Here is a 14,196-nt window from a genome sequence, read left to right as displayed (position 1 = left end):
GGCGACACTCTCCAGGCCCCCACGGCCCCCCCTGAGCCAGGGTCGGCGGCGAGGAAGAGGATGGCAACTCACATGTGATGAAGTAATCCTGCTGTCGCTTGAACTCCAGGCCCATGTAGTTGGGGCTGAATTCCTGAAACTTGATGGTGAAGCGGATCTCCTGCTCGGGCCGGTTGCATGTCACCAGCACGTTGGGGTCCATGACGGTGCTGCAGGCATCTGCCTGGTCCTTCTTCACCAGGTACAGCTTGTAGTACTCGTAAGGCTTGGACGGCTCCGCCTTGGGGCAGATAATGTCCAGTTTGTCCCCAATCTCCGGGTAGATGACCAGCCCCTTCCCAGTCATGAACCTGGAAGAGAGGAGGGCGAGAGGTTAGCCACACACTGGAGCGCAGGCAGCGGGGGCCACGCCAGCCTGTCCCACCCCCCGCAGAGGCCCACTTTCACACCATTTATTTTGTGCTTAAACTCTGCCGCTTTCTCTCCACAAGATGTTTTTTGACACCAAAATAAAGCTCTCCTTTTCCTTCACCATCACTGCACGTGCAAGGAGCCAGCGTAGGCTCTCACCAACAAAAACTCGCTTGGTTCAGTCCCGTTCCCCAGCCCTCCTTCCACGACAAGGGTGAGCACCCTTCCCAGACCCAAGCCTGGCACCCAAAACGGAATGGAGTCTTCCCACAAAGAGCTGTGGAGCGGGCAGGCTGGAGACGCCACGGCTCTGCCCGACGGCCAGGCAAGGAGCTTCCTGCAGGGACAGGCGATAATTAGGTATGGGGAGAAGTCCTGACAATGGGGCACAGGGAGGGATCCCTTCCACGCCCTGGCTCCCCGAGGAATTCCTGTCCTTAAATGGAAGGGAGGGAAGCATCCTGCAGGACAACTTCTACCAAGCCAGGCTCAACGGCGTGCCCAGGAGCGTGGGAGGACCGGATGGAGAGGAGCAAGGAGGGAGGAAAGCTATTTGGGGCTGGAAGGCAGGGCACTCCGAAGGGAAGGAAGGCAATATGCTGATAATTAGCATTCAGATTTCATTATTGTGGAGCAAGACTCTGATTTTTTTTTTTTTCAGCATGAAGTAGAGGATTAGGGCAACAAGGAGGGAAGCAGCAGAACATCTACTTTGATGTAGGCAACGTAACGCGTTCTTGATGGAAGATAAGGTGGGAATGGATGTTCCTGCAAAGTTATCTCTGCTGCAACTCCCTCGTGTAATTTGGGCACGGCAAAAACCGAAGCGTGTGCTCTGGCAGGCTGCACGTCCGCAGCTTTCCCTTCCGCTCCCAGACACGGCCAGTCCCGGCCCCATCCCACCCCAGCAGCTGGACGGGAAGATGGGACACCTTCTCCCCCCCACCAGCTGCACCGGCTGGGGCTACAGGCACCATGGAAGGAAGATCAAACACACACAAGACCAACCTGCTCCGTGGCTCTGGCACAAGTCTTAGCAAGAAGCCACGGAGCTGAAACCAGCACCGGAGCAGCCCAGGCTCCAGCCCTCTGGCTGCAGGAGCCCCAGCAGATCCGCACGCCGACCGACCGGGCTCGGAGGAGGCAGGCGGAGCCCGAGCCCACGCACACCCCGATGCCCTTGGCAAGGGCTCCGGAGCTCGGTGCCAGCTGTAGCAGCGGGAGGGACAGCCAGGACAGCCAGACAGACATCACCAGCACCTCTCCATCAGCTCGCCGGGTCAGAGGGGGCAGCCCCAGCACCCGCCCAGCCCCAGGGGCGGAGGCAAGGCACAGGGACAGCGGGTACGGTCCCCTTCACCCACACTGCTCCGAAGTTGGGAGCTGAATTCAGGAGGGTTTTCTGACCCAACCTCCCTGCCCGGCTGCGGCTCTGCCTCCACCACGCCAGCTCCAGCGGTACCCAAAGCATCACCACAGCCGTGGGGCATCAGGCACAGGGGGGACAGTCAGGATCATCCCAACGCCAGCACCACCTTTGCCCGTGCAAGTTTGCAGGGAGCAATTAAGTTTTGTAAAAACCATAACTTCTGGAAGAAGGGTGATGCAGCAGCCTCTGGAAAGAGCAGGAAACTTAAACCCCTGAAGGGCTTGCGCAGGTGGGATGCTGCACCGCGCTGCTGGCACGGCAGAGCCCGGCTCCATCCTCGGCGCTGCCGGCAGGTGAGCCGCGCTTTGCCTGCATGCTACCAAGTAGGTCAGCTGGCCCCCGGCCAGCACGCCGCTTCCAGAGCCTTGGGAGCGATAAAGGCTTCCCCCACCCACGGCCGGAGCCCTGACGCAATCCCGGGAGATGCAGAAGAGCCCCCGCCGCTCCCTCCCCGCCCCGCGCCGGGCCGCAGACATGCCGCGCAAGTGAACACTTGCACGCTCGCTCACGGGTTCCCACCCCGAGAGGCAGCTGGATCCCACACTCGTTTCTCCACGGCGGGGCTGAGTCAGAGGCTTTCTGGCACAGGACTCCCAAGTGACTCAAATTCCCTCCTCCGGCCCCTGCCAGCTCCCTCCTGCCCAGTAGATGCCAAACAGGAAGCCACAAACAAGTCAAGCAGATGTCTTGCAACGCCGGAGCAGGAGGAGAAGGCTCCTATCCATCCCCCATCTCCATACCAGGAGGAACTATCACACCTCCTCGGCCAAAGCCTTGGCCAACACCTGCAAACCGACCGGTCCACGCGACACCAGCCTGCGCTGACGGCACGGCTGTCTGGGATCAGGTCAAGCTGATTTTTAAGCAGGGGAGAGGCCATAAAGCAATCAAGGGAGCTGAGAACATCCCGGCACCACATCCTGCTGGCACTCCTTCATCCCAGAAAATCTAGAAAGAAGGCCTATGTTTGTTTTATTAGTTTTAAGGATAAAATTACGAGCTGTATTTCTTCTCTGAACGCTCAGTCTCAGCTTCAGAAGCGCACAGCTTCTGCCTGGGAATCAGCCCAGGAACATTTTCCAAATCTCCTACAGGAACGTCGAGCAAGACAGAGCTACCAGCCAAAGCAGGCTGCCCGTCACCGCATGCAGCGGCAGCGCCGCGCGGGGCTTTTGGGGGTGCTCCCTCCCACCGCTGCTCCCTGCCAGCCGCATTCCTGCCCGCACACACACGTTTTACCCTTTGTCCTCCAATTTCCCTGATTTTTTCTCCTCCATTTCCTCCTTAGTGTCCTCCCTCTCTTCTCTAAAAGCAGGGCTGTTTCCCAGCCGAGAGGCCGGGCAGCACGAGCGGTGATGAGAAATCCCTGAAGTGTAACACCTCGCTCTTTGAGCTCTTAACCATACATAGGGAGTTTTTTCCCCAAAAACATGTTGTTTTGTGGCAAGCAATGGCTTGTGACGGCTGTCCTAGGGAAGACTGACAATGCTTCCCACCGTGCAAGAGGCCGGTTCTCCAGAAAATTCTCCTTTAAGATATACAACGTGAAAAGCAACATTTGTCTCAAGAACAGCAGAGAAAAGTGTGTCCAAAAATTGTCAAAAGTCACCTGTATGCAGTATTACAGCAAAGAGTATGAGAAATTTTACTTCAGAAGGACCAGTGAAGGCAAGAAAGAATTACACTCATGACTTGTCTTAACAAGGACACATCTTCAAATTTAACTTAAGTGGAAAGAATGAACAGATCTTTTAAGTTAATAGGGAAATTCATCATGCCCTCGGAGCACACTCAGTAATTTGGGGGGTGGGGGGTGGGAATCTGCTGTATCGTCCATACATGACAGTTTGATTTCCCTGTTTTAAGGAGAGGAGGGAAAAAAAGAAAAATCAAAATTCAACTCAACCTTCATGCTGAAACTAAGATCGACGCCTGCATGATGACACGCTCTGGGACGCAGCCCCAGACACAGTCGCTTTTAGACACCTTGAATTTGGGTCCAGCGCAGCAGCAAGACACCGAGAGGGAAGACGGCTGCTCTCGAAGCCATAACCTCCCGAAACCCCTGTTTCTGACCCCTCTCCTGGGTCACAAACAGACGCCTGCCCAGGATCTGTCACAGCTCAGCACGCTCCTTGCAATGGCAGGGACACGCACCCACCACCAGTGTCCCACCAGTGAGTGCCCAGCGCTTTCGGGGCTAATCCTGCATGGCACGTGCTGGAACCCTGCTGCGGAAGGCCATGAGCAGGCACCCGGCACCCCAAAACCAGCACCCCAACCACCCACAGCACCCGGGGGGGTCCCCCATGCACTCACCCTCCAACCACCCTCCTCTACCTCTCCCTCCACCTGGGAGGAGGATGGGGGCTCTGGCTTTATTTATTTAGCATTGGTACTACCACCAGTCAGCAGCTCACAGATAACATCTCAGCATCCTTCTTCCTGGTGTCAAAGGTGGTGGGAAAGACTAACTACAGCCATTAAAGTTTAAAAAAAAAAATAAATTCTTTTGCGGGTGCTACGAACAGCACCCAGCTGAGCAGAGTGTGCCAGGCAGGGAGTGCTGGCCTCCACGCTGGCTACCACCAGCTTCACCACTTAAAGCCCATCAAAGTGATTTTTGGGTGGCACCTGCGGCCACCCACCTGCAGAGCCGTGCCAGCAGCCAAGGAGCATCCCGGCCAGGCGTTCCTGGTCCGTGGCCCCCAGCTCCCGGGCCCCCCGGCCCTCAGCTCCCGGCCCCGCAGGTTCCTTGGGAGCGATCAGGTGGCAGCGTCCAATTTCCTCATTGTTTCGGGAGGTGTTTTCTGATGGGAAAGGTGAAAAGGGTATTTGTGAGCCTTGTAAACCGATTCCTCCGAGTTGGGTAAACAAGGGGAGCTCTGTTGGCAGCGGGATGCCGGGATGCCGGAGCAGAGAGATGGGATTAAAGAGCAGCCTCTCCCCGGCCCCAAGCTGGGGGGCCCCGGGCGGGGACCCCCAATCCCCTGCAGACCAGGCACCCCCCCCGTCTCACCAGCACGGAGGGCTAGTCCCCACTCAGGGCTCCAAAAAGCTCCAGTGGGACTTGATGGAGTGACCTAAGGGCTGTAAGTGGGACCTGCTGGAAGGGCCATGGGTTTGGCCAGTGCCCGGTGTCAGAGGCAGCCGTCCAGGCATCACAGAGGCAATTTGCTGGGAGAGGAAGAGGAATGGGGTGATAAGAGATGATAATCCCCTGAAATATGCAGTGGGGCTGCCTGGGGACCAGGGATGGATCGCAGCCCTCGCATCCCCAGGCCGTGCCCAGGCAGGAGCTGAAGTCACACAGCGGCCCCGGCGTGGTCCCGGGGTGGGCACAGACCAGCCCCGCGGTGCCAGCTGCCTCCCGCCCTTTGGTTCAACCCCGGGCACAGACTCGCCCAATGGCTCCGCACACCGAGGATGACCGGGAACCCTGGTGCGACCACAGGCACGGAATGCTGGCCTTCCACTGGCAGCCGAGAAGCTCACAGCTTGGCTTCAAGGAGGAGCAGCCACCTAAGAGGCCGCTGAGGCTTCCTGCAAGCCTCCTGCCAGATCACAAGCCCATGGCTTCCCAGGCTGGCCCGTGGAACACCAGCCGTACCAAGAAGCTCCGGCAGCACCAGGGCTCTTGCAACCAGCAGACCTCAATTGGCATCACACAGGGATGACCCGCTCCGTCCCACTGCTCCTCGAGGCTCAACAAGCCCAGAACATGGAGTGAGAGGGAAAACCATGCAAGTTTGGCCAGAGCAAGCTCAGGACTGGTGTTGGGTATGATACCTCCCCTCCTCCACACACACACACACACACTGACATGCAGGATCCTCTTCTTCTCCGCGTGGGCATGCACAGGCTAGCAGACTGTGTCACGGTTAAAGACGGACGAGCTAACATGTTCACAGCAATAACTGCAAACACAACTGTCCTGTAGATAAGGTATCCGGCACCTTCACAAACATGTTAGCAGTCCTTCATCTCTTCCTTAGGGAGAACATGACCAGTAAACTGCTTGAAAATACAGTTTTTTAGAAGAATGGGTTGATACACTTTCCACCAACCTCTCTCCCCCTGTGCCCAGGCACTCATCGAACAACAGGAACTCCAAAATCTTTGGGGCAGCATCACCCCTCTCCATTTCCAAGAAACACGATGCACCTCACCTTGTATTTCAGGCTTTGCAGAAAACAGAACAACATTTAACAACAATCTCCTCCTTGGAGAAGATGCTCTAAAGCATTAATGCTGACATACATACAAGATGACATATGCTGAATGCTGTTTTCTTCAAAGAAATCCAAAAATAACTGGATCTTACAAGGAGGACATCTACTTCTGGCAGTGAAGGCTGCTGATGCCCGGCAGAGCGAGGCACTGCGAGAGGAGGGCAACAATAATACGGCATTTTCTAGCATGCAGGAGCTGTGGGTTTTCCTGGTGTGTGGGCAGCTGAAGAACACGTTGGCACTGCTCTCCATGCCAACGCAGCAGATGGGTCCTCCCAGCAGGGCCACGGCTCCCACGAGCCACCGCAGCTCACACCAGCTGGGAACCATCACAGAAAAGGGACAGGAAACAGCTCCGCAAGCTAAAAAGATCCCGTAAAACAAGCCAGAACTCTATGTACAAACCGGGTGTGTTCTCCTGGAAAACACTCTGAAACCTGCAAGAGCTTTGCTGATGCCCAACTGCATGGAAAATTAAACACCTGCCTCTGCCTCATTCTTACTCGCTTTTCTGGGACACAGCACCAGCGTTTCACAGCAGCTGCCCAGGCACAGGGGACTCTCCTGCCCCGGAGACTCGGCTACCAGCTAGAAGAAATCAGTCCTGTCCCCAGAGGAGTCCTCCAGACCCCTCAACAACACACAGCCAGGTCACGCTCCAGCCACCAGACAGTCCCTCCAGAGCTCATGCTCCGGCCATCGCTCCAGAGCTCCTCTGGTGACGACCAGCCACCTCTGCGTTTGCCAAAACCTGTACTTTCACCAAGCAAGAGACATCAAGGGGTTGGTAACAAATACTGGGACCGTCACGGCAGTACCTTCACAGCACCACTGCCGTGGCTGAAGTCAAACAGCATCATGACAGCAAACCACAGATGGACAACCACATGGTCCCCTCTGAGCTTGAACCGAGAACATCAGAGATCCCGTTTCTTGGAGATGAGGCAGGTTTTCCTGGCAATACTCCAGGCAGGGCTGGGCTGCCCACAGACACTGGCACATCAGTGGGGGTCCCCAGCCAGTGCCGTGGGACACCACAGCCCACCAGCCAACTCACTTCACCTCTCGAGAGCTGAGGACAATTAAAACACAGGAATTACATACTTAACCGAACGGCCATCTCATCCCACTACACCATCCCAGTACACCTGCAGCATCCACGGCCCTTTCCAGGAGCAGTGATGGCACCCGGAGGCACCAGACCCTTTCTCCTTTTTGACTCCCTTTAAATTCTTGTGAACAAGGACATCCCGCGGAAGGAAGTTAATTAAAACTTAAATAAAAAGCTTCCCCGCTCCTCTCTGCCTCCCATCTGTATCTGTCGCCTTCTTGCTTCTTCAGTCAAGTTCTTCGTCACTGCGAGAGAGGGTAAATAGGAGCACGCGGATCCCCACACTTTTATATCCTGCTTCTTTTATGTGCTCTTCTATTATTAGTCTCCTTTAAAAAGGGCCTTCGATCTTTACCCCCCCCCGCTAATCTATGTATAATTATTCTCACTGTCCTTCTGCAGACCTCTTCTATTTCTGCTGCATCCTCTTGGAGCCGAGGTGGTCAGCACAGAACCCAGCAACTTCAGGTAACTCTTTCTGCGAACAGCCTCGTATCTCCTTCACTCCTTTGGCCTCCGCCGCTCAGAGACATATTTTTCAATTATTCACAACGGCACCTTCCAGTCTCCCCAGCTTCCATCCCCGGGCAAGGGGAACCGCCTCTGCTGAGCCCCCACGGGGCCGTCCCATCCCGTCCCCCTCCCCGACGCGCTCTAAGGCTCTTTTTCCCCATCTCGGGTTTAATGAGGCCCATTCAACCCTCCCAAAGACAAAAGGCCCTTCTCGTTTCCAAACGGATTTACACGACGCATCAGTGAGGCATAAACGGGTCGCCATGGCAACCCGCACCCCGACCTCCCCCCCGCACGGGGATGCCATTTTCTAACTCCACTGCTCCCCAAAACCCCCCCTGTTGCTTTACTACCAGCTGTAAGGCTCGGCGCAGGCTGGTAAAAACACCCACCCCACCCAAAAGTGACCCCTCCCGGCTGGCAGGCATGCCTTTTTTCAAGATGAAGTTAAAAGATGCTCCAGCCAGCGCCCCCCCGGCGCAGGCACCCCAACCAGCTCTGCACCGTGACCAACTCCAGGTCACGGTCGAACCGGGGTTCAAATTAAGCAGAAGGCCAGGAAACACCAGGTGCGGGGGAAAAATGAAACCGAAATACCCCTCTCTGCTCAGAAAGAGTTATGATGCTCAAGACGACGCAGGCAAGTCCGTGGTCAAGCCCCAGCCCCGACTCGACTACCCACAGGGAAGCCGGTGGCTTTGGCGATGCCAGGAGGCCACTCCAACGCTTCACACGTTAGCAACCATAAGCCCCATGTTCAAAGCCTCATACTGTCACTCTCCCACACCAGCTTCAACCACTGAAGGCTGAGCGAGCATCTTGCTTACGCCACGCAGAGCTGCCCACCCCGGCTGGGAAGCAGGAGAGATCCCATCACGGTGCTCAGAGCTTGGTGCAGAAGTTGCACCGTCGCTGCTGTAACTCTGAAGACCAAGCCCTTACAAAATGTAAAGGGGGTGTCCCAGTTGTACACGATTAGCAAACAGAGAAAGACCACAGAGAGCCTATTTTACCATGAAAACACACGCAACCACAGTGTCTTTCCACCATGGGAAGCCAGGAGCAGGACCCAGGTTCTCACTGCAAACCTGCAGCTTGGAGAAGGGTCTGGTCTCTCCTCCTGCAGCACAGATCCCTCTCCTAGGGGAGATGGAATCCTGAGCAACACCAGGCAAGGGCTGACTCAAAACTTCACCTGCTACCACTGCCCACAGCACGTATCCACTCGTGGAGGTGCTCTTCAGCCAAAAAAAGCCACCCACCAGGCAGCAAGGAAGCCCCTCCATACAGATTCTGCTTTTACTGTCCCCGCACCAGATGCCACGGCAGGGGAAGCCCAGAGGAAGGACAATTAGCAGAGGTCACCAGGCAAAAAAGACGATCCCCACAGATCTGCTCTGCCCTCTGTGCCGGCTTGTCATCCGCCGAGCTCAGGAGGCTGCTCTGCTCCCAAGCGCCTTTGGACCAGGTGGTCCCAGCAGCGGTGACACCACGGTTATCACCAGCAGAAGAAACCGAGCAGAAGAGGGCTCCAACCATCGAGGATGCTGCAGAAAACGGGTCAGCAGCCAGACTTCAGGCTTCAGGAAAGCAGGCAGAGGTGCCGTGGGGTGCCGGCCACACCTTGGTGCCCACGGCTGGTGGCTGCCACCGCAGCCGGCGACGTCCCCAGCCCCACGGCCGCCGGCAGCCAGGGCTGGCCCCGGTGACTCAGAGCCCTCCTGTGCCGCGGCAGGGCTGCGGGAAGGGCTTTCTCCGGGTAATTAGAGCGTGGCTGCCGACCACCCCAATGCCCTGAGGAGGAGGAAGAGGAAGGCTCACAGCCCTCGCAGGAGCCAGGCGCTGATGCGAGCAGCCACATTACTGCCCCATCTTCCCCACCTCCGCGCAGCACCCCGTGCGTTCAGATGTTGTGCCCAAACCATGCAAACGAATTACGTGAATCCAAACCATGCGAGTGGGGGGAGCGAAAAAATAAAAAAAGAGCTGGTAATTGAGGGAGTTTGGAGGAGATTTAATTGGGGCCTGAGCACTGGCGCAGGCTGCTGCTGCCACCTGCAGCGCTCTCGGCAGCCAGTGGCGTGCGGCTCCGGGGACCCCGGGGCTCCTGCCAGTGCCGACCCGGGGTTCAGATGCCATTTGGGCAAAATAAGGAGCATTGGGGGTCTCCCTACGCTCCCCCACACCCCTGCAAACTCATTATTTTTCAGCACAATAAGCAGCTCAGCCAGTGATGGAATCCAGGGCTTGGCCAAAAAATAAAGGGGGGGGGGGGGGGGGGGGAAGAGCCATATTTTCTCCCTCAAGTAATAACGTCCTGCACCTCCCCTTGGAGAAATAAAGACGAGCCGAGTTATCTAATTAATGCTGTCAAGAAGCGGGGAGGCCGGGGGCCGGGGGGGGCTGCCGGTGGCCCACAAAGGCGGCGTGGGGAGCGGTCTCCCCGCCGCCGCCGCCGGCATCTCCCGTCAATGGGGCCCCACGCTGGGAGTGAGGTAAGAGGGGATTCAAAGGGGGGTTTGTCAGGGGTTTTGTTTTTGAAAACGGGGGAGGGGAAGGGGACAGGGCTTGACAAGAGCTGACAGACAACTGAACAAAACCATAAGGGCCATGAATGGCAACACGGCGCTTTAATTGGCGTAGGAATGGAGAGAGAAGTGAGACAATGAGGCGCGGGCAGCGGCGGCGGGGGCAGCGAGCGCTCACCTTCTGCCTGCCCGCACCCCGGCTCCCCCACCCCGGCTGCCCCCTCCAGAGGTTGGCAGCTGGATGCCGCAGCCGTGATCACCATCCCAAAAAAAACCCACCCCAAAGAAACAGGAAAGCCGTAAGGAGCCCAGCACCCCAGCAGGCATTGCAAAAGCCAGATGGCACCAGATGCGACACGAACCCAAACCCTGAGCACGGGATGCCGCAGATATTAAACGATCCGACGGAAGCAGATCAGGTTCCCCGTTTGGCTCCGAGTGTTTTACGGCTTTGCTTCGGTTTGGATGCCCGTGCCCTGGCTGCAGCCCCGCTCATCCGGAGGACGGGGGGCCAGGGAGGGGAGAGAGGGAGAGGCAGGTTAAAAGGGAACAAGGTTGGATCAGCGGGGTTCCCACTCCTTCCCTGACCCCTCTGAAGTAAGACGGAGGAGATTTCATCTCCCGGTTCCAAAGCAAAGAATTACTTTGGCAGGGGACATGGCGGCGGCTGGGCGCCCACTTGGAAAGGAAAGCGGCAGCGGCAGGAATATGCCCAAGGAACCCAAGAGCAAGACCTCCCCGCCAAGCCCCGCTAGTTGTCATGCAGATTAATCCCCAGGCGGGATAGAAAGGAGGCAAACTGCAGCTCTCCACAATGCGGGGCTGGGGGGCGCAGGGGAAGGCGGGGGGAATGGGCTCAGCCCACCAGACCTGACACTAACCCTGGCGTTTTCCGTAGACGTCCCCCCCCTTCCTACTTCTCACTTTTCCAACTTGGTTGGAAAAACGAAGAACCGAACGCAAACAGCCAAGAGATGAAGTTACAGCCCTGTGGTTAGGCCTTGGGAGAGAGGAAGCCCCTTCCCTCTGTGCGCCCCATCCCTGCACCCCAGGACCTGACAGCCTGGCTAACCCTGCGCCCCACAAACCCTGTTTGCAGCTGGGAGCCCCAAAACCAGCCACCTCCCCGTGGGACCGCGGCTGGGTGTGCTTCCGCACCCTGGCCCGGCCAACACCGAGTGCTGCAAGTTGCTGCTGCTCCACCCCCAGGGATACAGGAGGGATCCCCAAACCCCTTGGCTCCCCAGTTCCCCACTGCACGGGCCATACAGTCGCCTCCAAAGCAAGGGCGAGGGGCAACCAACCTCACCCATTTTTCTGAGGGCTTCCACAAAAATAAAGCCCACGTGTGCAGGGAACAGCTTCAGCCAGGTCCCTGGGAAGCCCTTTCCCCTGGCACCCAGGATCCCCCCATGGCATGCCAGGGTCGGCACCTCCATCCCCGGAGATCCCAGCGAGGGCTGGGTGACAGCCCCCGTGCACCGACCCCGCTAGCGAGCAGGTCCCCGGGAGGGCTGGGGCTCAGGCTCGCCCTGGGGAAGCGATGCTGCGGTTTGAAGCATTAATCCCAACATTAGGAGCTGGGCAGGGAGAGAAGCGAACCCTGTGGATGGTTACCCACAGCCCGGCTGCGGGATGCCCTGCCCTGTACCAACAGGTCTCCCGGGTTTGGCCAGCCCCTGTGTCCCCGGGGAGCAGCGTCACCCCTCGCCACGCCGCCCTGACTCACTGCCGGGCCCTTTGATCTCCCGGCTCCCAGATGTGGCCAAACGAGTTCTGTCATTCCGGCTCAGTCTGGAAGTGCCATCATCTTCCCAGGCAGCTGCAAATCACCATCCCTCAGCCCTCGTGTCATTACCGGGAACTCGCTCGACAGCAGCCCGCCTTCTAACTTAAGACCTTCTTAACCACCCCATTATAACGAAGCGCATGCGTACAACCACCCCAACGGCTGTCCACTACAGCCGCGCAGTAACTGCCCCCGTAACCAGGTCACACAGGACTCCTCACCCCTGAGTCAGCCCTACCATCGCCACGCCGCTCCTGGCAGTACAGGACCTTCAGCCCCACACCAGGAGGGTGGACGGGTCTCGTTTAGGTCTAGGAGAAAAAGCTAAAGATGAGTCATAAAACCTCAAAAGATCATTTCTCCCTCCCCCCTTTTCCTCCTGCACACAAACTGTGAGTGATCACCAAAGCCTGGTGAGCAAGCTCCGCCAGAAAGCGTGAATCCAGCCTCTGCCTCAGATCGTGCTCCTGGAAGTCACCCAACGGAGAAGAAAACTGCTCCTTTTTCACCAAAATCTCTTCCTTGTGCTGCCCACATTCTTCCCTCTTTACCGAGAGATCCCCACTCAGGCGCAAAAGTCCCAATTTTCTACGTATCTACAGCAAGGAGAAAGACCCTCCTGAAGGCTTCACCACTGGACGGGGCTGGGCCCCCCCATGCCCCCCCCGCCTGCCTCTGCACTGCTCCCAGTTTACCCAGTTCAGGGCTGGTCAGCACAGTGGGAGCTGAGAGACGGGCTGGGAGAGGGGCCAACACAACACAAGAGTGTCAGGTTTAAACCTCTCCTCCTGCCGAAAGACATCTGGCTCGTACTTGCTTTTATTTTTAGGCCAGATACATGTACGGCTGAACTTTAATAAAATGTACAACCTCCTGGTGGGAACAGGAGAAGGAGAGGAACCAGAAAGCCCAGCGCTGTCTCGGGTGTCACGGATGCTGCCAGACACGGAGATCTCGGGACTGGTGCTCCTCTCCGGCCCCTTCTCCAGGGACGTCCCCAGACGCTGTCGGGACACACGGCCCCTGCTCCTAGGTGGGAGCTTTAACAAGGAAAGCTTGGGATTTAAACCTAAAAATAAACCAGCCCTCGGGTCTGGGGAGGAGAAGGAGGAGGAGAGGGATGGCAGAGCACCCAGCCTGCCGCCCCGCTCCACCGCCAGCCCAATGTGCAGCAGTTTCCAATTGCCCGCGGACAGGGAGCATTCACAATCCTTCCCCCCCCGCCCCCCCCCGGAGACCAAAACCTCCGACTTGCCACCCACGCGCATGGAAGAAAGCTGACGAGATGCCACAGGAGAGACCAAAGTCTCCCCCCAACCACTTCCTCCCCCCCTTCCCCGCCCCAGGCTTTGCTGCCAGATGCGATTCCCCAGAGCCTTGCCCCAAAATCCCGCTAGCTCAGGCATTCCCGGCTGCGGTCCTCGCCCCACCACACGCTGTGCCACCGGGCTGGGGACACATCGATGCCACCATGCCGGGAGCCAGAAAGAGACCATGCTGCCAACCTTTTTATTGCAACGGGGAGTTTATAGCAAAGCGCCCACCACACGCGGGGGGATGCTGCCAGCACGCTCCGGGCACGCTGCTGACACCCCACCGTCCCCCCGCACACTAGGCAGAGCCGGGGGGCACAGTTTCGGGGTGCTGCGAGGATGCAGGCTGCCGGCAGATGTTTGGGGAGGGTTGCAGCCTGGGTGGCACATCGGTCACTTCAATCCCCCTCCCCAAGGCAGAGCACAAGCACCGGAGCCGCGGAAGCAAACGGAGCTCCAACACCCCCTCCTTGCGCGCAGGCGGGCAGCGAGGGTCCCAGGGCACCCGCCGGGAAAGCGAGTTTGATTTATTGACCGTGCCGTAAAAAAAAAAATCCCAAGCGAGCACCGGTGCTGCTGCAGAACCCCCCCAGTCCTGCCCTGCAGCCGCCGGGCCCCCGGCAGGACTTGTCCCCCCCCTCCTCCACGCAAACCCCACAACTTGCCCTCGCTCACCAGACCCCAAACCGCCTCCCCAGCTCCCCCTTCCCTCTCTGCCTCCCTCGCCCAGCTCACGAAAGGCCCTTCCGAAGGGCTCCAGCCTCCAATCGTCCTGCTTTACTCCGACGAGCTAAACGCATTTTAGTCTTGCTTTGCATTTAAGGTGCTCTTTTTTTTTTTTTTAACTTATTAAGGAGAAAGTTCAAAACG

At 57.7% G+C, this 14,196-nt stretch overlaps 1 protein-coding gene across 1 annotated transcript in view; it reads right to left on the bottom strand.

The window, feature by feature from the left end:
- The window catches only part of EFNB1 (ephrin B1), a 50,857-nt gene that overhangs the window by 19,744 nt on the left and 16,917 nt on the right, over positions 1–14,196 (bottom strand). Inside the window, exon 2 of the mRNA XM_063346140.1 lies at positions 73–350. Within this exon, the coding sequence (XP_063202210.1) occupies positions 73–350 (278 nt within the window). The remainder of the gene's footprint in view (positions 1–72; positions 351–14,196) is intronic.

This window comes from Chroicocephalus ridibundus, chromosome 9, assembly GCF_963924245.1.
Source record: "Chroicocephalus ridibundus chromosome 9, bChrRid1.1, whole genome shotgun sequence".
Lineage (NCBI taxonomy): Eukaryota > Metazoa > Chordata > Aves > Charadriiformes > Laridae > Chroicocephalus > Chroicocephalus ridibundus.
The sequence above is the reverse complement of the archived record's forward strand: the minus strand, read 5'-3'. Positions and strand labels throughout refer to the sequence as shown.